The 24909-nt window shown below is 45.6% G+C and overlaps 1 protein-coding gene across 1 annotated transcript in view; it reads left to right on the top strand.

Annotated features, from left to right (window-relative positions):
- LOC135385630 (basement membrane-specific heparan sulfate proteoglycan core protein-like) overlaps positions 1 to 24909 on the top strand; it is a 206151-nt gene that overhangs the window by 122616 nt on the left and 58626 nt on the right. Inside the window, exon 2 of the mRNA XM_064615076.1 lies at positions 3899 to 4240. Within this exon, the coding sequence (XP_064471146.1) occupies positions 3899 to 4240 (342 nt within the window). The remainder of the gene's footprint in view (positions 1 to 3898; positions 4241 to 24909) is intronic.

The following is a 24909-nucleotide window of genomic DNA, read 5'->3' as shown; positions in this document are numbered from 1 at the left end:
AAGAAACGCGATGACGGGCAAGATTGCTTCGAAAGCTCCGTCGCTCCGTAACAAAATATTCTCTATCTCTCGTGCATTTTATATTCTTCATTTGACGTTTAGCCTGCGTTCAATCCCAGTAAACCTCACAGCGAGGCATCTGGTTGTGACGTCCACCAACGTGAAGCAGCGTGGAAAGGATCCGTTTTCAAAAGAGCTGCAACTTACCGGAGACTCAGATTCCGGAGTCAGATAGATGGAAGAGTCCCGTCGCCGGAGAGACACTTTGTTTCCATGGGAAATATGGCGAACAAATCCATCGTAACGCGTACCGAGGGGACCGCAATCGTGTCGCCTCCTTCAACGGCTTTGTCGTTAATATCGAGTACCCACTCTCCCCGAGCCCTTCTAGCAATCCGGTGAGTAAAGCCCGAAACACGCTGTCATTAACGAGTGCGCACAGGGCATCTTTCGACTTATCAAATCATATGCAAGAACACGGTCATCAATTCTTGACGCATCCTTCCCGTCGGAGTTGTCGCGACGTGCAGCCTTGTCCCGTTGATAAGTTGAGGAATAGGTATACAGTGTGTCCCACCGAAAAAGGGCTAGGGGCTAAAGCAAAAAACGGAGCGCTCTACACAAATGGAACCAACTGTACGTGCTTGACTGTTGTGTGATCTATCCAAAAATATTTTTTTTCATCGTCCTTTGACAATTAATTAGCGGTAATTAATTTTCTAGCTTTTTAATTATCGATTTTAGTTCTCAGATGTCAATGAGTAAGTTGTAGTACATGTCGAAATAGACGCAACTGAAGTTTTTCGAGGTTGGTATGGCTTGTGGTTTCGTTTTTTCCCTGGTTTAAAAATTGGTTTCAGAAGCCGCGCGCACCACAGAGCGCTCCCCATAATTTGGCGCCTGCGCGCGACGATTACAGTGCACTCTCATAGGTGTGCCGTGAAACAGGTGAAATATCTTCCCCTTGTGTGACGTGGCCCAAGGGTGATCTCCAAGCGCTAATCTCAAGGTCAATGTACGCCGGGGGGCGCTGGAATCGTCGCGCGCGGGTGTCGGATTGTGGGCAGCGATCTGCGGTCCGCCCGGCATCTGAAACCAACTTTTGAACCCGGGAAAAAAGACGAAACCAGAGGCCATAGCGACCTCGAACCACTTCAGTTGTGTCTTTTTCGACATGTACTACGACTTCCTCATTGACATCTGAGAGCTAACCGACAAAAAGTTAGAAACTTAATTACCGCTACTCAATTGACAAGGGGCGATGAAAAAAATATTTTTGGATAGACCACACAACTGCCAAGCACGTAGAGTTGGTTCCACTTGTGTAGAGCACTCCGTTTTTTCTTTAGCACCTGGCCTTTTTTCGGTGGGACACCTAGTATAGTTACGACCATTTATACCATCCCGGTAAACGAAGCGCGCAGTAGTCGACGGCTCGCCTTCTTTGTGAAAGGAAAAGTCGTCCCCGCATTTTGCATTGCACGTATAGGACACGTTCGGGTACGTTTACCGCTCCTTTGTAAAACCTGTGACATAACAGATTGACACTGGATAAAGTCCCGCCTGGAGCAGCAAAAAGATATACTTCCGCGTTGCTGTTCCCTCTGCACTGTGGTTGCAAACTGTGAACCAGCTGCTGTGTACGTGATACGCTGTAGCAATGTGGCGCGATTGGTAGTCACATTCTAAACGTACTGAGTGCCACACAACGTATGAACTAGTACTCGTCATGTTTGTTAGGATTTACTACCCCTGCTCAACATCCACTACAGTTTCACCTCATTTTCATGTAGATCATCCACACAAGTTAAGTCCTACTTTCATTTTTATTTTTTAAATTTATTTATTTAACATATATACATAGATATCCTTGCCGAGGGTTCAATAGCAAAAGCTAGTGGAGACACCCGCGGCACGGGGAAAGAAAAGGAAATTATAAAAGAGCATACAATTAGCGCAGTTACACAAGGACTCAAATACCTTACAAATTATATTATAAATTATATGCTCGAATTATATATTCACGTCACTTCTTACGCGGACAATTGGCGTCTCTTATTTCTGTCGGCAATGTATTTCAAATTTTGGGACAAAGACAAGCAGCTAAGCGCGTACACACCATACATACAGTTCCGGCGATGCAGCATAAAGTCATTACAAGTAACACTTCTGTTGCTCCGCTGGCATTGATGAAACAGAGAACAATTCAAACGCTGATTTCTAGTGGCAATTGAACAGATCAACTGTACCTCACGCTCACGTACAAGATCAGGAAAAGGCAGAACCTGTAACTGACGAAAAAGTACCCCCGAACAGGCACAGCGATTCGAGAACGTTATGAATCTTACATATCTCTTTTGCGATTTAAATAGACGTTCAATATATGTTGGGTACGTGCGACCCCAGGAAAAACACAGTAAATTAAATGTGATTGAATCGGAGAAAAGTACAATTGTCATAAAACATACATTGGGAAGCATTGTCTTGCAAGAAGCAACCCATGACAAGACTTTGATAGTTTTCTCACAACGTTGTCAATATGTGATCTTCAAGTGAAAAAAGAGTCCAGAGTCACTCCCAAATACTTACTAACTTGTACTTCTTCGATGACATTTCCACTTATTTAAATATCTATCTTGGGGCATTTTAGCGACGGCTTGCAGTATACGTCAGACTTCGTTTTGTTCATATTTTTAAACGATTGGCAGCAAACCATTGTACAAGTTTGTTAGCATTGCTCCACAGGCTCCGTTCGACATCTATGAAATTGTTAGATCTACAAAAGAAACAGGTCTCATCAGCGTACACATATGCTAATAATTTGTGCGATACTAGAGGAAGGTCATTCACATACATGAAAAATAACAGAGGTCCGAGAACGGTGCCCTGTGGAACTCCAACGCTTATCGGTAAAGAATCAGACGACATTCCATCGCTGCTGATGTACATGACATCAATCGCCGTTTAACATGTTTGAATAGTACTTAGAATTTACTGTAAAATAGTAAATAGAATTTAGACGTAGTTGGTCCTCATGATTTTTCAATTTTTGGTCAAGTTTTTCAACGCGATTAGTCGATTAGCTCCGCTCTAACTATCTAGTCATGTACCTCCTCGCCCTTGCCCTGCCATGCATTACACAAATCAAGAAAGCTTCACGTTTCCTCCATAAAAGCTTGTGCCGTACATAGTTTACTCAATTACCGTAACAGGCTTCGCTGCATGGGGTCATAGTGGCGGTGTCGATTGATGGCACATTGCAATAACGCAATAATAGTGAGTTGTAGTGCATCGTACGGCTATCGCCTTTGCGTGCGTAAGGGATAGCGTTTGTAGATCTGCGCACGCGAAAAACATAAGGACTTCGAACCACCATGAACATGCACAGAGCTGCCACGCTATCCCTTACGTACGCAAAGGCGATAGCGTGAGATGCACTGAAACTCACTGATAGCGCAAGAGTTACGCATAATAACTCGGTAGTAACGCAAGAGTTTATCATGCGCACGCGTAAGATGGCAACTTGAAGATGCACCTACCAAGTTGGTGTAAGAACTTACATCAACTGTGTACCAACCACATTCCACCATTAGACTATAGCACTGAAGTGCCCCTAAAGAGCGAAGACCGAAGCATAGCATGGAAGAAAGAAACACGGGAATAGCATAAGACTACGACTGTAATCCTGGTCATGAAATGCCGAATCTCGCAGCACATTTGCAATTAAGCACCGTAAGACGAAATATGTTAAGTATATATACATAGATCAACCGCTTGAATACTATAAATCCGATTATAGGAATTTGTTGAACAGTAGCCGCGTAAATTGCGTGGTTTTCTTGAAATAACTTGCCAATTAACAGAGTTGTAAATTTGCTTCGATTTCTCTCCCTGACAGGTGGGAAGATGAACATAAAAGCTGTGGCGGGTCAAAGCGTGGAGCTCCCCTGCAACGTGTCAGTCACTTCCAAGGGAAATTGGGCAGCGTCACTAGTGCTGTGGTACAAGGATAATGCATCTACGCCCCTGTACACACTGGACGTACGGAGTGGCGACGTCTCCAGGGCTCGTCATTTTCCTGCAGCAGCAGCGATGGGACGCGCCATTTACGATGTGTCTCGTATGCCTACTGTCCTCAGGTTAGGCCGGGTGGAACCGTCTGACGAAGGAAATTACCGATGTCGGGTGGATTACCGACAGTCCCGAACGGAACACCACATTGTTGCACTCTACGTAATTGGTAAGTTACAACCTGATGATGATGTGACATAGACAATTATCATATGCCGGTGAAGCGCTAAGTGAGAGGGGGTCTAGGCAGGAGCGATACTAGTATAAGGTTGAAGGTAGATGTACAAGATATCTATGCATGCTGATGGTGCTTATCGCTTGGCGCTCATGTACGCTTCCTTCGTTTTCAGTGCCACGCAAATAATGTGCCCTATCTTATTTTGTAAGCACACTGCCCCTAAGTTAACCCACAGATGTCATTAAGTACAGGATATAAACTTTAGGCATAAGAAACGTTTTTATGACCAACACACAAAACAGGCAGCTATTCTTAGATCCCATACTCTAAACCAGGGCTTGAAATGTGTCTCTGCAAACCAGTATGCATTGTTGTCATACGTTCCTACAACCTAGAAGCGCACAAACCTAGTTTTAAATAATTACAGTAGGAGAGATTAAAAGACTTTGGATGACTCCTCTCCTCAAAACTATGAAGAGATAGTTAAAGGGAGACTCCGGGACAACTTGAAATCCTTATAGTGACTGCGTAAATAAGTTCGGTAGATTCTCCACAAATGAGAAACAAAGTTGGTTTGACGGACGGGGACACGTTAGTTGCCGAAGGAGCTGGGAAGCTTATACCGAAACCGAAACTCCTGAATGCTCCCGCAGCTGCCTCCTGTACATGGCGTGACGTCACAGGTAGTCTCGAGCGGGCTGATATCTGTCCAACACGCTCTTAGTAACTTCTTTGTGTGACATGGATCGCGCGTCATCCGCTTTCTTAGTTTCGTTCTAGCCCTTTCGGCCCTGGAATTATTTATTTTGAGCCAATTTTTTTTTCAATTGACCTTTTCTTACTACTATGCACCCATAGGTATACTTAAATTTAAAAAATATTCAGTTCATAGTTGTTTCGTAAAATGGCTACGTGTCTAATAGGACACCAGGGCTCAATGGTTGTTGACTGCGGGGGTATATGGGAGACGAAGGCTGCGAGCCTAGTGAATGGTAGGATTGACTGAACGCGCGTTTAATGACCATAGTATTCGAATACAAGCAGCATGAACATACGAAGTCTAAACCGTCTTCACGTGATACATATTTGAGGACCATTAGTACAAAACCAAAAAGTTTCGTAGGGTTTACTTGACTGCGGCGTTTTCGTGGGGTTTACCTACAACGATTACGAGTTTTAACGACGCTTTCAATGCTGCACCTATACTCACGACAACTGGGTAATATAGGTCTTGCATAGCATTAGTCTGACTTGCTCCACCGACATAGAGTAACGTATTCTTCCCAAAAGAGACAGCAGGATGCTGTGGTTTATCCAGAATCCCAAGCATAGGGAGTCTTGCAACAAACTTGGACCGAACAGCAACCCCCTTTTTTTGTAGGGAGTGCGCAGGTAAAAAAGTTAGGGGGTGTCACGAAGCAGGGGGTCTGTAGGGGGTCTGGAGAAATCACTGGCAGGATGGACAGTGCCCTCTATATGAAACTTTTCCAAAGACCGTAGTTGAGCAGGAGGACATCTACAATATGCATGAGTTTGCAAATAATTTCCTGACATTTGTGTAAAGGTGAATAGGTCATTTCTCAGAGAAGGCTCTTTTTATCCACGTAGTATGGTCACAGTCTCGAAAGCTTGACCTCCCATGGGTAGATCGAATGGTATGACTTGCTCTACTTCGCCTCCATGAACACTGGATAATTTATTCCATGAGCAGCACGGTTTTGGTATGCACTCCGAAAAGAAATGCATCGATATGGTGCGTCACGCTGTAGAACATTGCAAGCTCTCACTTGGTGTTACAGCTGAAAAGAGATGTGATATTGGTGCACATTTCTTCTCAGTGTCACCATGGTTCACTACTCGTGCCCTCATACACTGCTGTGCTCTTTTCGCTGCCTTCGCTGCTTTATCTTTGCTCGATCGCCCCCTCGTCTCGCCCCAACGAAATCTGGCAATCAGGCATGTCCGTACCCCCTTTCCCTCATGTAGGTCCTTGGAGAAAGAGCCCCCCCTCCCCACAAAGTGAGGGTCTGAAAGTCCCCTATTTGAAAATCACGAGAAAGTACCAAACTGAAGAAGATGATCGCAAGTTATCCGACAAGTGCTGCATTAACCATCGACATACGCGCCCTATTTCTACAACCACTGAGCCCTGATGGTGTCAAAATCGCCCAAATTGTTAACACCCCGGAATAGAAAAGACAAGCGCGCACCGATCAGTTTATCAACGCAGTGATGTTTCGTAGGTCTCACTTTATACATCGAAAAAGATAAACGTCGTTACCCTCTAGAGAAAGCCGACATAAAACGACAAAGCTCATCCATTCCGCGTTCATGACCACGACCCACCTCCGCCATTTTTTAGCGCTTCGTCTTCGTCGCGCCACGCAACTAACGAAAGAAAATTGATGCCGTCGACGCGTGGGATGCTCAACATACAGTTCTATGTCGGTTCCAGTGGTTTCGGTTTTGTTTCCGAGCCGCACCCGCACTTTTTCTGACCTGTCCGATTTTGACGACGCCACGGCCGAAAGGGTTAGAGTACGCGCCACCGGTGTAGCATAAGCTACAAAAAGGCGAACGCGAAGAATGCCGGTGAGATGACGCCCAGTGTTGCTGGACTGCTCTTCCGTGGAGTGGGCGCCGAATCACTCAAAGGAAAATATTTGTTTTCAAATTTTCTGTGCCACCTGTGGATGACAAAATTGTAAAATTGAAACATTACACGGCATGGATTGATGTCGCACTGTTACTCCAACACGTTATTAGTGCGGGGTATCCCTTTAAAGGAGCGTCGAGGTGACCACCATTTTTTTCATTTTTCGGTGCAGTGTTCTCCAATGAATAAAATGAGTTCCTACGAAAGAACGATGAGCGTGGGTGACCTACAGAGCGAGCGTGAGGGCTCTGTTCCGCGCACCTTTGAAATATTATTTTCCTCGTGAAAAGAGCGCATCGCAGAACGAGGAGGACGTCGTGACTTATGCGACTCCCCTCACGTCACCAGTGATGTACAGCGGCACACCTCAAACATGCATAAGCGGAGCGTCAGGTGTGAAGAAAAGAAGAGAAACAAGGTACGGAGCCTTCACCGCGTCACGAGAGCATTGTGTCGGCCGTCCGCGGCCGCTTTCTCCGGCTGTTTTTGTAAATTCGATGGCACAGCTATAACGCACCGCAGAGCGAAAATATTTTGCATGGTGACTCCTGGTGGACAGCTTGACATACGAGGCAGGATTTCGAGCGATGTTAAATGCCACCTGATTGCTCCTTTAAACAATGCCCGTTGTTGTGAACAATGGTACAAATCACACCAGTGTCTGCATAATAGCCCGCCTGTGTTGGTACGGAGGTGCAAATTATAGTCTCCAATGGTGACGGCGAAAAGCAGCAAAACTGGTTCCTAGAAATAATGCCTCATTTAATATGACTTACTAAATTCTGAGAATTTATGACTTTTTGAAAAAAATGAGGGTGAAATTCCATAAGAGGGGCACAGCCTCCGACGCGCAGCTCACCTTTCCGTCCCTGTTTTTGTTTACTTGCTTAAAAAAAATCTTATATCCCCCCCCCCCCCAAAAAAAAAAGCTGTATCATTGCTTCCTCATAGTTTCCTCTAGCCTTCAGAGTCAGGAGTCACAAAACACGTGGTGCAGCGTTCTGGCCGTTCAATCGCCTTTCCATTCAATAAATATATATCCCCCCCCCCCCACCCGTTCAGTCGTTCCAAGAGTGTTTAAAGTGCTTGGTTCTTCGAAATATAAATCCCGAAAAGCGTTTTTCTTCTGTGTCTCAGACTGGTCTGGTGGTTGCGAGCGAAAACGTCCCTGTGTATGCCAGGCTTTCTGCATTCTGAACACGTGGACCTTAGTTGTGGAGAGACTGGTTAACGATGCTTCGGCGAACAGTACACTCTGAAAAAAAGGGAGTAACGAGGGAGTAACTTCCCACTTTTACTCAGAGTTCGAGGTAACTCGTTACAAGTAACTCGTTACTGTGACTAAGTTCTTTTTTTTTTGGTAACTTGTAACTTAACTCGGTACTTCTGCGCCATGGTAACTTTCAGAGGACCTCGTTCCTATTTTTAAGGTAACTTTGCCAAAGTAACGTAAGTTAAGTTCCAAGTTACTTTTATCTCGCTTTTCACTCACGTGCACATATTTTCTTGCTTTCTCTCCGGTTCCTTCATGGCATTTTTTGCCATAAAACGTGATATTCATTCAATGACAGTATTTTATTCAGGAAGTAAGAACCGCTGCCATTGAAATGAAGCTGAATCATTGTGCGCCCATAGGGGGTAAGATGCAAAGCGTTCGAATAGACCTCTACCAGAGAAACATCATCATGACATTGGTAGACAGACTGAAACCGAAACAAATCGGAATGAGGGCTGGGCCCACGAACGGGCACTTGCTCGCTGTCTCCCACTGAAAGAAAAGTAGGACCGAGGGTCGCGTCCCTTTAAGGGACCATGTCGTAATTCCCTCATGACCGTGGCTTTCGGGCGCGACCTTGTTCACCTCTAGCTTCGAAAATAGTTCAATTTTACCAAGTTTTGGCGCTGTCGAACACTATGACGTCATTTTTTTTACAAACAGGGAGATGTCTATTGTTGGACATAAATGAAAACCAGCTAAGCGTGTTGCACTCCTCCTCAGGCAACTCAAGGTCTAAGGCGGCAACCGCATGGAGCAACTTTTGCCAACTGAATCGGGCCAACGGAGCGCCAACTCAGCGTGAACGGAACGGTATCGAAGCTATGCAACCGCATGGAGCAGAATGTCCACGTTGAGGTTGTCATGGTGAAGCGTCGGCCTCGCGTTTACCACCGCTTGTTGCACGCGATGTGGCAATGCTTATTGTAGTAAACTGCTGTACCCATTGTTTACTAATATAAATTATATTCTAGCGGTTCTTGAAAAAATACGGTGCTAATAATATCTAGAAATCAGGTGTTTACAAAAAAAAAAAAATTGAGATACGAAGAGAATGTTGGCTTATGAGTGTTTCGAACTACTTACGAGTATGAGCGAACTACTAGCAATGCTCACTAAGGAAATATCAGACTGCATTTTTGTTACCGTTATCTCCTCACACATTTCCGATTTGCCATGTGCCACAAATAATATTTTGATGTTTCATTTAGTCACCTTCGCCTTGCACATACCTTGCCACCTCCTGCCAAACGATATATTTTAAGTTGATGTCCTTATACTGGACAAGGTTGACGTTCCAAAAAGGTGGCCTCCTTGAAGTTCACACGACGGGTCTGCGTGTCCTTCTAGGAGGCAGGGCGAAGAGGGCAAAGCCCGAAGGAAAAAAAAATAATAATAACGCGGTCACAGGCATGGTCATAGGTGACTCTGTGACGTGCTTGTGGCATTTCCTGTGAAGCGTGTTTTCATTGGCGCACACGGTTCCGTCGGGTGGTTTCACTTCCTTCCCTCAGACTAAGTCTATCTATCAGACTAGACTATCTATCCTTGGCAGAAACCGGCTCATCGGTCCGTCGTCTCTTGTTCGCTTAGTAGGTCACCGTTCCTTTCAAGTTCTGCTGCCATTCAGTTGGCAAAAGTGCTCCATGCGGTTGCCGCCTAACTCAACTGCTCACGCGCGCTGCACCTGTGTTATGCTATTTTGTGTCCGGAGTAACTTGGAAGTAACTCGTTCTTTTTTTTTAAGTAACTCAGTAACTGCGAGTTACATTTCACGCTGAAGAACTTCGTTATTAACTTAGTTACATTTTGCACACGGTAACTTAACTTGTAACGAGTTCTTTTTGACGGGTAACTTCTCAATCTATGCTTTTACTCCATTTTCACTCCCCTGTCAGTGAGATACACCCTCTTGCTCTCTCCATTTGACAGGTAACTCCCTCGCTGTAACTAGTTACTCCCCACCCATGTCCAAATTTTAATCAACAAGTTGCGAGTGACAACGCCCTGCTTCGCGTGGGGAGAATTCAACACGTGTACCACAGTCCAGCTATTCAGTTGTTGTATCGTCTTGGTTATTTAATCATTAGTTTTGCGCTAAGTTTATGAGGCCGTTTATGAGGATTTCACCCTTACGGGAGGACATCGCGCGGCATGTGACCTTCTGACAAGGCAATTTCTTTAATTATCTATTTCGGCTTTTACGCGTTGGAGGGAATTGCCCAATGAAGGCCACTGAGGGCAGCTCGAATGTTTTCTTTTATAACTAGTTCTTTGGGACTACCCAAATTCCCATCGTCCAGGCGGCAGTGCATGGCTTCGCACCCCTCCCTCTTGTGTACGACCATAACGCTTCCCTTTCCCCTTCACTGGCATCGAGTGAAGTACATTTGTACATATGCACACACACATACACAAAGCAAAAAGAAAACACGAAATAGCATGGAAGATTCCAGAGCATGTGTAGAACTTCTGGTGGCATGAATTCCTTTAATGGTGTTCGCGTGACACCTGTAACTGGTGTCATAGTTACTCCTTCAGAATGGAGTAAACATGGAACTCCATTTGGAGGGTATAAATTTTACTTCCAAAGAGAGAATTCTAAGGGACAAGCTACTTACTCCTCTAAAGGAGTTGTGACGCCACCATTTTTTTCGCAGTCCAGTTTTATACACTGGTAAGTTCGTTGGTTGAACGAGTGACACTGAGCATACTCTTGATTTGTTAGCAATGCACAAATGTGCTCATTTTGTTTTGGGTGCATTTTGACGATTGGGGCCAGCGATAAGCCGCTCCATTGTTTGAGGAAGCGTTAACTATGCATATTGTGCAAATAAATCGCGATGAATGTTGTCCCTGCGAGTTACACAAAAATTCGCCTCTCAACGACTCGTGTATAGGAAGTTTGACCGAAGTCACACGTTGGGGCTGACTTCGAGCTGTCCACAATGATACGTACGTTTTCTTTCTCCGATGACTGGCGGAGTAGGTTTGAAATAATTTACCAACAAGAATACTAACTCTGCAAGTCAGGCTGATCTGGAGACATCAGCGACTGTGTCGAGATCGGTCCAGTTAGCATACGCACTTATACATCCTGTGCTACTTGCTTTGCTCTCAAAAATTGCACAACTTGTTCTCCCGAAAAAAGCCAGTTACCATTAAAATGAGCAAAAAACGGTCAATTTCCCCAGGTACGAGCTCCTTTCTCTGAAGTGAACTACCTCAGGCTTTTTGGTCTGTGGTTGTACCGGTAGCTGAAGTCACACATGGCTTACTTCTAGAGCTGTCATCGATGCGTAAAACGTCGTCAAAGCCCAGCCAACCCCATCCTCGTTTGAGGCATGTTGTCATGTATCCGTTATATCGGCGTCGTAATCGTATCGTACCGGTATATATTAGAGGGTTTTAGGAAAACATGATAAGTCAATTGCGTGATTCCTTTGGAATGGGTGACAGAATGTTGCTGATATCTGATTGACTGACAGCGATACGGAATCGGAATGCACCAGGGTAATTCCATTTTAAATCGACCAAGGTCCGCCGATGACTTTTTTTATTTCAGTGAAAAAAAATATATATTGTAAACGACCTTCAGTGGAGACGAAAGCAGGTTCCCGGGGCTTCCTACGATCAACCAGTCCACAGATGGAGAGGGGGTAAGGTGGCGCCGTCTTCGCGACGTAATTTTTTCTCGCAACTTTGCAGCCTTACTGATGCCACTTCATTCGCTTCACAGCCCTTATAGCTAGCACACGTAAGATCTGGGCGCTCTAGTACACCTGTACGGAGTGAAAACAGTGGCACTCTAAAGGGACGCTGTAGAAAAAATGTCAAAGTCAGCAGATATGGCAAAAATTTCACGTTTTCTAGCGCTCATAGCTCCTCGACGGCAAGTCACATATCCATAAATGAAGTACGCTTTGAACGTGCAATCTTTCTTCTATCGTTTAATATATAGAAAACCATTCTAACCCGTTTCGTTGCTGTAAGAGATGTCAGTCAAGTTAGGTTAGAGCAGAAAATTGCCGATGTTTGGTATGGCATACCTCAGCCCCTGCAATACTTATTCCAATAATTTTGCGGTTACTGAAAGGCCAACGTATCCCCTAAGTTCAGCTGCAAAAATATGTTGCACTATTTTAGTAGGGTGAACGCAGCGAATTTTTCTCTGTGCCCAGGTCTCGCCGTTGCGGCCTTCACTTCGACCACACTTTCGAATGGCACGCCATCGTGCGTTTCCCATTTCACAGGGCCTTCGGTCTCTCTGATGTTGCATTGATCCCCACCGATGACACTTAGTTGTGGACACGTCCACGTCGACATTCTTATTTACGTGCAACCCTTATATATGCCGTTGAGAGACCAACTGATGGCGCCTGTCTCTTATACCACAGTGACTGAGTGTGGAGTACTGACTGACGTTATGTAGCTGAGTATAGCAACAACTTTTGAAACAGTGTTGTCAATGCTGCACAAGTTGCGAATTTTTTAATTAAATTTAAATTTGGGAAGAGCTGCGAGTGGCTGGAGGTGCCGTCTTTATTCGAGCCCCAAACTGAAGTAACACAATGCATAGGTATCATGCCTTTCTGCGATGGAAATTATCGTGATATCTATTTGTGACATATATTAATAAAAAAGAACGAACGCCGCGTTCTCATGACAAGGGTTCGCCTTGTCTGGCGTGGCGCAACCTTCCTCTTTATTGACCAAATCCTGTTTAAGTCACCAAATAATGAAGGGGCTCAGGGGATGCATATGCTACCTATGCAATATAGCCAGACGTTTTTTTGTTACCTCTTTTTGCAGCTGTAATAAAGACGGCACCTGCAGCAATGAGCCACTTGGTAGCACTTCCCAGTACATAATTTTTTTAAGCACACACCCTGTGCAGTATTAACAAAACTGCTGCAAAAGTTGTTGTTATACTCGGCTACGTATCGCGAGTCAGTATTCCGCTCTCAGTTGCTGCGGCATAATTGGGAGGCGCCATCTGTTGTTCTCGGAACGGCATATAAAAGGGTAGCACGTAAATAAGAATGCCGACGTGGACATGTCCACAACTAAGTGTCATCGGCGGGAGATCGAAGGCCCTGTGAAATGGGAAACGCGCGATGGCGTGCCACTCGAAAATGGAGTGAAGGCCGCAACGGCGAGATCTGGGCACAGAGAAAAATTCGCTGCGTTCACCCTACTAAAATAGTGCAACATATTTTTGCAGCTGGATTTAGGGGATAGGTTGGCCTTTCAGTAACCGCAAAATTATTGGAATAAGTATTGCAGGGGATGAGGTATGCCATACCAAACATCGGCAATTTTGTGCTCTCACCTAACTTTACTGACATCTCCTTTGGCAACAAAACACGTTTGAATGGTTTTCTATATATTGAACAATAGAGGAAAGATTGAACATTAAAAGCATACTTCATTTATGAATATGTGACTTGCCATCGAGGAGCAATGAGCGCTAGAAAATGTGAAATTTTCGCCATATCTGCTGACTTTGGCATTTTTTCTTCAGCGTCCCTTTAAAGTGGCACCGTTTTCACTCCGTACAGGTATATTAGAGTGCACATACTTTACATGTGATAGCTATGAAGGCTGTGATGCGAATGAAGTGGCATGAGTAAGGCTGCAAAGTCGCGAGAACAAATTACGCCGCGAAGACGGCGCGACCTTACCCCCTCTCAGTCTGTGGACTGGTTGATCGTAGGAAGCTCCGGGAACCTGCTTTTGTCTTCACTCAAGGTCATTTACAACATATATTTTTTTCAGTGAAATCAGAAAATGTCATCGGCGGACCTTGGTCGATTTAAATTGGAATTACCTACCTACGATTTCCTAAATCTCCCTATTATTCGTGACATCAGGGTCAAGGAAATCATCAGGACGACTGACTGAGCCTTATGTTAAAAAGAACCGTTTAGAGTGCGGAAGAAGAGCAAGCGTGGCGTACCAGGCTTGGTTTCATAGCGATCAGGCAGAGAAACCTGCTTGGACTCGAGGGTTTGCCGATGTATCTTGCTGTACGTGAATCTGACAACAGAGGTTCCCTCAGACGTTTCCTCAACCGCAGAGTTTCCCTCCTCAGATGACTCCCTTTCCTCAACATTGATGCATCCATGGATACTACATAATGTGGCTGAGCGCTAAAGGCCAACGTTAATTGAGAAGCATGATTTCGCACTGCCGAAGTGTATGACTTCTGAATTTAGATTTCGCCTGTGATAACACGTCACCAATTAGGGAAGCAGTTAACTCTCTATCTATCGTCCCGAGAGACAATACTCAAGCTACGAGTATGAACATATGTTTGTTGTACATGCCCAATGAAAGAGGCATGTGAATAATGGCAAAATGACCTACTGAGAATGTGTGGTATTGGTACTTCTGGTGTTAAAAACAATTTTTTGACTTCCCCGTACGGAAAGTAACTGCAATGGACAATGATGACTCAAAGGACCAAAGCGCACTGGATACTTCCATAACATTGCACTGGACGCATTGTACTAGATGCCAAAGTATCGAGTAAACCAAAGTATCGAGTATGCGTATAAGATGCTGCTGACGCGACAAGCAGTACTGCTGCTGCGGTTCCGGGTGTTCACGTCAGAAACGCGGCAGCCGCAGCCATTTCTTTTCCGAAGCGTGTGTCCTGTGCTATGCAAACTGTCGCTGCAAATTGTGCAATAAAGCCGGATACTCCCATAGCGACATTTCTTGTAGTCTAAATACGTTGTCTAGGTACCCTAGACGCGTGTCTACGTGAAATAGTTCGCACTTCAATAACGTGCAACTGTGGGAAAACTACCTCCGTTCGTGGATGGTAGTCCCACACTCGAAGCTATGATCATCAGCTTGGTGCCGACGAACACGCAGCAAGGGGAAATTATCGAGAACGAAAGGAAAGTTTAATCACTCACGCTTGAAACAGTTAAAGGCTAGTCCACATATACGGCAATGGCAGGGACGGGGAACGATAACGGCAAGGCGACGTGACGCGGTCACTCGACGCCGTTGTTCACACTGTGTCTTTTCCCGCCGTGGTTGCGTGCTTTCCCGAACACACGGATTCTTCCTTATCATATCTTCTTCCCTTCCTTCTCTCCCATGGCTAAACGCGGTACGCGCCACAGGGGTGACACAAACCCGCCATTGTTGTAACTACCCTACTGCTTTTGGCAAAACTGCCATCTTGTCCTGGTCGCAGGTCATAGAAAAGGTCATTTTGAGGTCATGTGACTTTGTTTACATGTCGTTTTGCCGTTTACCGACATATTTTCACCGTCTTAACACCAAGAGATGGCCGTATTTTGCCAGCGTAAACTATGCGGTGCTTCTTCCGCAACATGGTAGCTCATTTCACCTTAGTTTAAGTACATCGCATCGGCTCGGTAAGTCTTAACGCGCGGTCGTCATCATATCTTTGGAAGTTGTCAACAATACGAGGCTTTATGTGTAAAACTGCGCATTTTACTGCGAGATTATCAGATAAAAATAATTGCCGTGATCGAAAAACATCGAAAACGTCGTCCAGAAACAACAACCGCATTGTTTACAAACGGTTTGGCCACCGATCACGGGCGCCGCCATCTTTAAGGCCACGTGTGCCTTGAAGTTTGCTGTGACGTCCAGGACCTGTCCAGGATGCATTGCGTTCGTCCAGCACGCTTTCGTCTAAGGAGCAATACATTGGATGCCACCCCTGTGGTATCGTGTGGTGTGGCGCCGACAGTTTCCATGCGCAACGCCCATTGGTCGATGGAGATAGTGGACGAGGTCACGGCACGGCAGAAGTTGAACAGGTCTTAACTTTATTTTGCCGTGCCGTGGAGTCCACATGGCATCACAACGGCGAGGAAACGGCGCGATTTGCCGTACCGTACACAGTCGCCGTCCGCCGTTGCCGTGTGTGAACCTTAAAGGGACGATCTCGTACCGCCGGGGCGATTCCGAAACTTAGCCAAAGCTAGGTTCACGAGTTCTGTACACATACAACCGTCAAAGTTTCATTAGGAATAACCAAGTCGTTTTCGAGGAATTTGTCGAAACGTGCCGTAAGAGCAGACGACGAAAGCTGCGCTTCTCTCATGCATACGTCACGTATGACGTCGGCCTGCGGGTGCGTCGTCGTTGTCATGGTAATTGTAACTTGCAGAAGCACCTTGGGTTGAGTCATAGAGTTAATATAGGAAGACTCAAGAGAACGTACTTGGCGCACCGTCAATAGGATTCTCCTATCCCCGAGCGTGACCGCCCGGGCGCAGCCATCCGTTGGTAATGGACATTGTTAGTGGACGAATTTCAGCCCCCTAACAACGGAATAGCTGCTCCGTTTGTTGCCTACCCTGTGCAGTCACGTGGGATGACAAACGGGGGGAACGAGCCGATGGAGGAAACGGCGTCCACCGTAGGAAGCGAGGCCAGCCGTGTAATTGCGTTGAGTACGGATGAATCTTCGGGATATGTGCAGAATTGAGTAGTGCTATCGTAATCACAAGGTAAACGTTGCCATATCAAACGTGAATCATATCTTATCTGTGAGATTACCTGCGACACCGCCAACCCTTTGGTTTCCAATGACACGGAGGAAGATGTTTACCGATGACGTGACGTTGAAGTGGCGTTTGTATGCTTTGCGAGCGAAATCAATAAATTGTTACCTATCGTAACAAATGTAGGCATGTATTTCGGAAGGCAACAGAATTCCGAAGATGAGTACACCACAGTAAACCGCCATTTTCATGCTGCTCTGCGAACCAACAGGAACCGGAAATCGCCAAAATGAAACCACCCGCCATTATATGCTCTGGTCTGTCGAGTTTCGTGATAATAAAGTGACGAAGGAACGGCAGCACACAAGCTAGTGATGTAATGAGAAAATATTCGCTGCTTATTTGTTTAACGAATACGTATGAGATACGCATATAGTACGCCGAATTTAGATAGCAAGTGATGGATTTGGGAAATCGAGCAAGTCAAGTTTAGCGGAATGAAACAGACAACGGAAGGCAACACCTTCCATGACCAACGGATGGCAGCTCCCGCGTGGTCACGCTTTTTTGAGCGAGTCCGACCCCCCTGGGTTGAGTAATCCCCTTTGCTCTCGAAATGAGGACACTCAGGCATATACCTCCGCCAGCGGAGAATGTAGTCCGGCATTGACTGTGGGGTCTCCCATAATGTGGCGCACAATCGGATACGTGGAAGCAAAGTCACGTGTTTTCTTTCCGCGAGTATTTAATGCGGTTTTTAAATAAACACGTACTCCTTCTCCATGTACGTCGTCAGCGACACTTCATTTAGAAGCATGATCAGTGTACAACGGGGAGTGTAATGGAAGCGCGCGTAATACATTTTTGGTCGGAGCTGTAATGCGACCGCGCGCTCCGGTTGCCAGCGACTTCAGATTTGTGATTGTGGATGGGGTTGTTCTGCGACTTTTAACTTGTCTCTGAGGATTAACATAGTTGTTCTAAACCATCATGCTCGCCACTACTTAGAATGCGCGTTTTTCACCTGAGATCTGAAAGAAAATGTACGAGAGTTCCCGCGGTGCCCAGTAACTTCTGAAAGTCGTCTGCTCACGCCGATGCACTAGCGCGCGCAAAAGCAGACGATTTCTGTATCCTATCACGGACTTACCCGCAGGGCGACGTGGCCGTTCCTATTGTTGCCAACACAGATCGCGGCATACTCTGCAATCTTTATCAATTTAATTCGGTTATCTAATAACTGTGGCGTCTTTTGTCGGGTAAATTAGCAGTATTCCATTTTCAACAAAGGACAATCGAATGGTACACTTTATGAAAGGGGCAGGGGGTAGGGGACCGTCCCTTTAAGCCGGAGCAACTCAAACCTGCCGGAACCGCTCCGTCCGCACCAGCAAGAGTCCAGGTGGCAAACAAGTCCGCACCAGGTGGTAAGAAAAAGGACACCGATCATCCTGCTTCCGGGTATTTAAAGGTCTGGCCACGCCACCAGCTTCTCCCGCGTGACTCGTTAAGGTCTTATCGGCACATGCCGTAAAATCTGCCGACCTGGGAAGTGCTGCCCCCTCTCCCCAACGATCACTACATAGAGATATGTAATGAGACCATTTTTATGAGTGGTTATGTTATTCTTCGACTTAGCGGCAGACGAGCTCGTACTCTCGCATATAATAATTAATCAGGCCAAGACTTCGTGCTGTGGCCGACCTTTGTGGCTGTGGACAGCAGTACGTTCACCACTAGAGCAACGCGGAGACAAGCAAAGACAACCACTATTTCTCGGAGAGAGCCTTCAATGTCCCAAATTAATTCGCATGCAAAAGGTATATCAGTCGTGTTAATTAAATGGATGGCTAAATTCATGTCCTAAATTCATCGGCACCGTTCTTATAAATTGTTGGCAGTTGACTCCGATAAGCGAAGCTTTCCGACAGGGAGAAGACTCCTACATCCGCAATTCGCAGCAATGATTATTCTGCCATTTGACCTTTACAGCGCCGTTAACTGCTCCGTGCTAAAGCGCCCAAACGCCATCCGCATAATGCAGCCACTTGCTCCATACATATAGAGAACGACACCCAAGGACCGCCAGAAAAGAACATTCCTGACTTCGCTTTAGTGCGGCAACAGTCGAGTAAGAACAAGAAAACGAGCGGGTTAACCCAATTGTAGTGAGGAGGAGCCGTTGAACTCTTTCTCTTTTGCTTTCGTACGCGCGATTCACAGTATCACAGATCTTTCGTCTCCTTGCTTCTTCCGCAACCCCACTTTCGCTTGAGCACTCGCGATAGGAGTACCAATGAGGCTATGTGTTCCTGAACATCTACAATGTTCTTTGTCTTGGCGTCGCCACTTCCTTTAGCGCAAAACGTTTTGTGCAAACAACTCCTCCTTTTCTCCTCCTCAACACACTATACCGTCTTTGCTGTTCTCGCTTGCAGTTCGATGGTAATGCTTACTGGGATTTTGCTTTCGCTATTTCCGGCTGCTCTTTATTTTTCTGTCTCCTCCTTTTCCGTCACACTTCGTAAAGGGTTATTCGACGTGGTATGCCATTAATATTAGCGATCGCTTTAATCCGCCCGTGTTAATACGAACAACAACAATTAAATTATAAATGATGATGCCATGGGGTGTTCCCCCGCCTACAGCAGTGTGCCCTACCCCAGTGCATGTTCTGTAACATGATTTGATGAGTTAACGTGACACGTCCGCGGATGTTAAAGGTTACGGCTTAGAGCTAAGCAGGCCTGTGGCAGTTAGAAAATCCATAAACGAACGAAGAGCCCAGCGCTGGTAATTGTTCCATGTCCAAGAACATTGGATATACTGTATCTGATGTCGATGGTTTGTAGTTGACGCAAAAGTGTGCATTGTTCCTTCGTGTAGTGTGGCAGGTCATTGGTGATGTGCTCAATGGTGGCTACAGCGGATGCCACATACAGACACACACACACACACACACGCACACACACACACATTGGATGATGATGAGGTGGACGATTCACTGGCGCTGCTGCAGCGCAGGCCGTGTGGAACAGTGTGTTGCTGCAACCCAACTTGTAGCGAAATAAAGGGGTGAAGGCGACGTTCAGCCACAATCGACGCACGGGGCACGTGAAGTACCGGGGAAATCTGCTTGGCATACTGAAGGACAGTGTGGGGTAATGGCCACTGTGTGATGTCCAATTTAAAAGAATCAGTTAAATAGCTATCTGATGTACAATATTTGTATGAGCTGGGGCATTGTGTCAAGTTGCTTGCAACCTCCTTGACGCTATAGAGAACGTTTTATTTAGGGTTATAGGGACCGACCTGTATCAGATTGGTGTTACGTCTTACCTCTTACTTACGTTCCTTCTACAAAGCATCCAATTACCGTTATATGCTATTTGTCCTAAACGATTGCTTTAGTGGTTGCTTGATTTAATTATTCCCCGTTCCCAAACAGCACGCCAATATGGGTCCAGTATTGGACCCATATGTGCTGCCAGGATTACCAATATTGGTCCAATATGGGACCAATATGGGAGTGCAACCAGGCTTCATATTGGACCGATATGGGTTGCCTATATTGACAAGCCTATTTTGCCCATATTACGCCAATATTTCCGTGATAACGCCAATGGGGAGTTCGCGTAATGATAAAGCATTATCCGGTATAATATCCACCACTGATATTCTCTCTTCCTTTTCCTTTTTCATTTCTGCAGATCTTCTTATTGATCCACGTTGCATAGCGTTACAAAAACAACACTGCATCGCCCTGAAAACTAAAACCAGGTGCAACGCCCGTCTTGCTGAAGGACCCAGGCAGTCGTATTGCCAACTGTATAGGATGGGACAAGCGAAAGCTTGCCCACATCACATTTCAAAAATAGTACTGCCCTCGCCCTAAAAACGAAGAGCAAGGTCAACGAGTGTATTGCCAACTGTAGGCCCACAGAACTGCCAATGCCAAACGTGTATTGTCATCAAGCAAGAGAACTACCTCTGTCAAACTAGTCAGACATCCCTCAGAGGCCTTCGTTTGGATCGCAATAGTGTACGAACTAGTGATGTGTCGTTCGTGGACGAACCCTTCAAACTGAACTAGTCATTCGGGTGAACTGAACGAACTAGTTCAACAACAAGCAAAACATTAGTTCCGCAGTTCAGTTCATTGGGCCTCGACACCCACAACGCATACGCTTTGATACGCGTCCGAGTCTGACATCTGCGCCATCTATGGAACGTTGTGTAAAGCTAACAAAGCGCATGCGCGCAAGAAGAGTGGTGGGAGACCACCACAGCGCATACGCTGTGGCCTTGAGTGGCTGTGACGCTGCGCTCAAGTGGACTGTGTGAAGGTATGAAGGAACTGAACTGGATGAACTAAAGAACTAAACTCCGCCGCGGGTCATTTTGAAGTACTCGCAGAGCCTGCCGTCGCCTGTCAGAGCTGCTGCTCGTCCACAGCGCATGTGCTTAAGGAAAACCGCGGGCGGCGCGGCGAGGCAGAGCCTGAAGTGGACTGTGTGAAGGTGTGAAGGAAGAGAACTGGATGAACTAAAGAACTAAACGATGCCGCGGGTCGTTTTGAAGCACTGGCAGGGCCTGCCGTTGTCTGCCAGAGAAGGTGCTAGTCCACAGCGCATGCGCTTAAGGAAAAGCACGGGTGGCGCGGGGAGGGAGAGCTTCGAGTGGACTGTGTGAAGGAACTGAACTGGATGAACTAAAGAACTAAACGATGCCGCGGGTCGTTTTGAAGTACTCGCAGGGCCTGTCAGAACTGTTGCTCGTCCACAGCGCATGCGCTTAAAGGTCAGATATGCCGATTTTGAAGTGCCGCAGAACTGAGCGATACTCGCGCTGTGTGTTCATTACCGGACACTGAATATGTGTGTGAAATATCTTGCTCCAACTGTTCGTAGTTTTTTAGAAAACAGTTTTTTTAGTTCCCACGCCCGGCCGTCAGACCGTCGGCAAACCCTGCGCACGGGCGCACCGACGTCACTGCTCTCGGTTTATCTGTCTTCGGCTTGGCATGGACTCTTGGCTTGGCTGCTTGGCTTCTTTCGTTTCCTCCTCTGTGCATCGTACATAAGTGAACAGCTGTTATGTTGTTGCTAAGCCGGAAACAAAGCATGTGAATGTTTCTTTTTTTGGTACAGCGTCGTTTGGAAAGTGCACTTCCTTGTTCTGACCTTGCCTTTTATGGGCTGGAGCGATATGATTCGTGAATATGCCACGGCGAAGTTGTCGAAGATGCGACAGTGCTACGCTGTTAGAACAATTCATCGGAGCATTCAAGTGTTACCTATTATAAGCTGCCAAAAGACCAAGCAGTGCGAAGCCCTTGACTGACAGTGGTGCCTGCTAATTTCCACTGCAAGGATTTCGTCCACGAATGTTATCATAGGTTACGCGCGACTCCAGAGGCAATTTGGAATCTCGCCACGAAATCGTCTGATGAAAATCTGAGGTGCCCGACGCATAACATTTTGAACGTGCTACGGAGGATCAAGGCAAAAAACGAGAGCAAAAAATGGTAAGTCGAGGTTCAGATATAAAAAATAGCAAGCTTAATGAATCGATTGTGCAGCTGTCCTACTGCGCTTACTCTGATATAACCACGATTAACAACACAATAGTACTATTGATAATCTAACTTCTGAATTATCACAGGTGCACGCTGAAGGCGGAAATGAAGCATGATCTGGCTTGCATCTGGTCATGAAGAAATTGCTGACACGTTAGTTGCAGTCCACCTCCACCAACAGGTATGACAATGTGATGTTATAATTTGAGTATTCATCTATGTTCAACTTTTCATGTGCACTCGCATGCAGACATCTTGACACCACTTTTAAATCTGCCCTCAAAGTTACAACCTGTGCTTTCAGGGTGGAAAACAAAGGTCGCCATTCCTATTAGCTGCTATCTCCCAGTTCAAGCACTTTTGTGTCTGGACACTGGTTCCTGTGGATGGAGTGTTACAAGCTTCACTGTCTGATATAGAAGGTATGTTGCATTAGTTCAGTTAATTTGTCTTTTGCACATTTTTGTTACTGTTAGCTGGATTACTGTTGGACATACAATCCTTTGACACACCGAAGCTGATGTCGCCTCTGATAACGTTTTAGAATTTTCAGTGTCATCAACGTTCATTGAGGAAGGTGCCTTTACTATCTGTGAATCTTCAACTGAAGAATAGCCCAGAATTCATGTTAACATTGTCTACTCTTATTAATTCACTATCTGTTTTCTGAGAGCTAAGAAAAATTGAAACTATTTATTTGGGTGTCACAACTTCACACTGGATGTGGTACTGGCTTGACATGTAAGCTAAAATATCTGGATTCTACAATAATTGTGTTCAACTTGGTGCATTACCGTGGGCATTGCCACGTTCACTACATTTTTAGTGGGTCCGGTGCACAAATACTGTGTGCATACTGCATACGTACATACTGTTCGATAGGCAAAAATACCTGAGCAGTGCTGTGTAGTCTTTTTACCCAAAGTCGATACTCTTACTGCAAAGTCACAGTACGTAGAACAGCAATGTGCAGGTATGCTGCGATACAGATTCACAACAGAAAGAAGACTGTTGAGAGCATCTAAATTTTAATGAGACGAGACTTTCGTGCACAAGGCTGCTCTTGTTAATGTCTAGCATGAAGTTACAAAATCCCAGAATATATAAAACATGTTGTAATGTAGAGAGCGAGGGGTGGTACAGAGATAAAGATAAACCCTCATCACCTCATGAGGATACAATGGTTGACGAATGGTTCTCAAGCACATCGAAACTTCCAACAAATAATTCATGAAAAAGCCAGTCAGTGCTAGCACCAGGAATTGGTTGTGGACTGTCCTGCTACCTGTCAGAGATGTTCAGTGGCGTAGCCACGGGGGGGCTAGGGGGGGCTCGAGCCCCCCTACCTGCCACTGACCGACCCACACAAATCGTGCAAATCCGAGAACATAATAAAAGGGGGGGGGGGGGGTACCAGTGTGACTATCGCGAAAGTTCTTGCAGTTCATGGCGTCGCCACTGGAGATGTTACATTTCAGGCGCTCATTGACTTTTGGTGAATTACTTGTTGACTTTGTCCCAAGGTGGAGCTCGCTACAGCTCAATTGCTATCTGTTAATGTTGTGGCGTTTGTTGCGTTTTTCTCTTTGTGTGTTCCAGACTCAGAACGGTTAATTTGGATCAGGTCAGGTACGTTTCATTTAGACATGGCAAACATAAAGTGGTGTTTCTCAACACAGCTTAGCAGTGGTCTTCATGCATTACTGCTACGGCCATTAAGCGTGAATAGAAACCTGCACATTATCCATGATGTAAAACCCCAAGACTAGGGAACACGAAGGGACAGACACAAACATGTCCCTTTGTGTTCCCTAGTCTCGGGGTTTTACATATGCATCATCTTCACCAGCTCGCTTGCTTGCAGCCATTTTTTCTGCACATTATGTTCACTCTACTTTTATCATGTGCTATATAATCTTGTTCAAGTTCTGTCAAACAACCTGTAATGCTATAAAAAAATTCAGTATGTAAACTGTCATGTTATGGCAAGTGTTTATGTATTGTACATTTAACTACTAATTTTATTGGTTAGCTTTCGCTGGCATATCATGTCAAGCCATGTTATATTAATTTGGAACATGTTCTTCTTAGTAGCCAGAGCAGCTGATACACAGAGAGAACATAGCCCGTGTGTGTTTGTCTTTTCCACCGCAGCCCTTGGGTTTCCTCCCTGATGGCTACACATGTCACGGATAGGTTTGAGAACCGGTAGTTCCCGCCAAGTGTGAATTGCTTTTCAGGGGATCATCACGCTGGCAGATGAAACATATCCCTTACAAAAACAGTTTTCACCTTTTAGTGGTCCTCTTATGTACTTCTTTTATACCATGTCACCTTTCTATGGTTTGCTCCTTCCTTTGTACCCGGTATACAGACAGTCTACCTACCTCTTGTGCTTTTCCTTTAGCTTTCACCGCTGTGGTCGTTTTAACGACTTGGTATGCAGACTGTTGGTAGACCATTAATGTACCACTACAACAGCGCTTTCATGCTGTTCATTGCGGATGGCAATAATTTGGAATGTGGTTACTGATTACATTACACTTTAGTGACATTAATTTGACCTTGACCGCAAGCTCACCTGCAGTAAGTTTGTACAAGCGACACGTCAGAAAAATAAATAAAATCTCATATTCACTAAGAAAAAAGTAC

The sequence above is a fragment of the Ornithodoros turicata genome, chromosome 2, assembly GCF_037126465.1.
Source record: "Ornithodoros turicata isolate Travis chromosome 2, ASM3712646v1, whole genome shotgun sequence".
NCBI classification, from domain to species: domain Eukaryota; kingdom Metazoa; phylum Arthropoda; class Arachnida; order Ixodida; family Argasidae; genus Ornithodoros; species Ornithodoros turicata.
The sequence above is the reverse complement of the archived record's forward strand: the minus strand, read 5'-3'. Positions and strand labels throughout refer to the sequence as shown.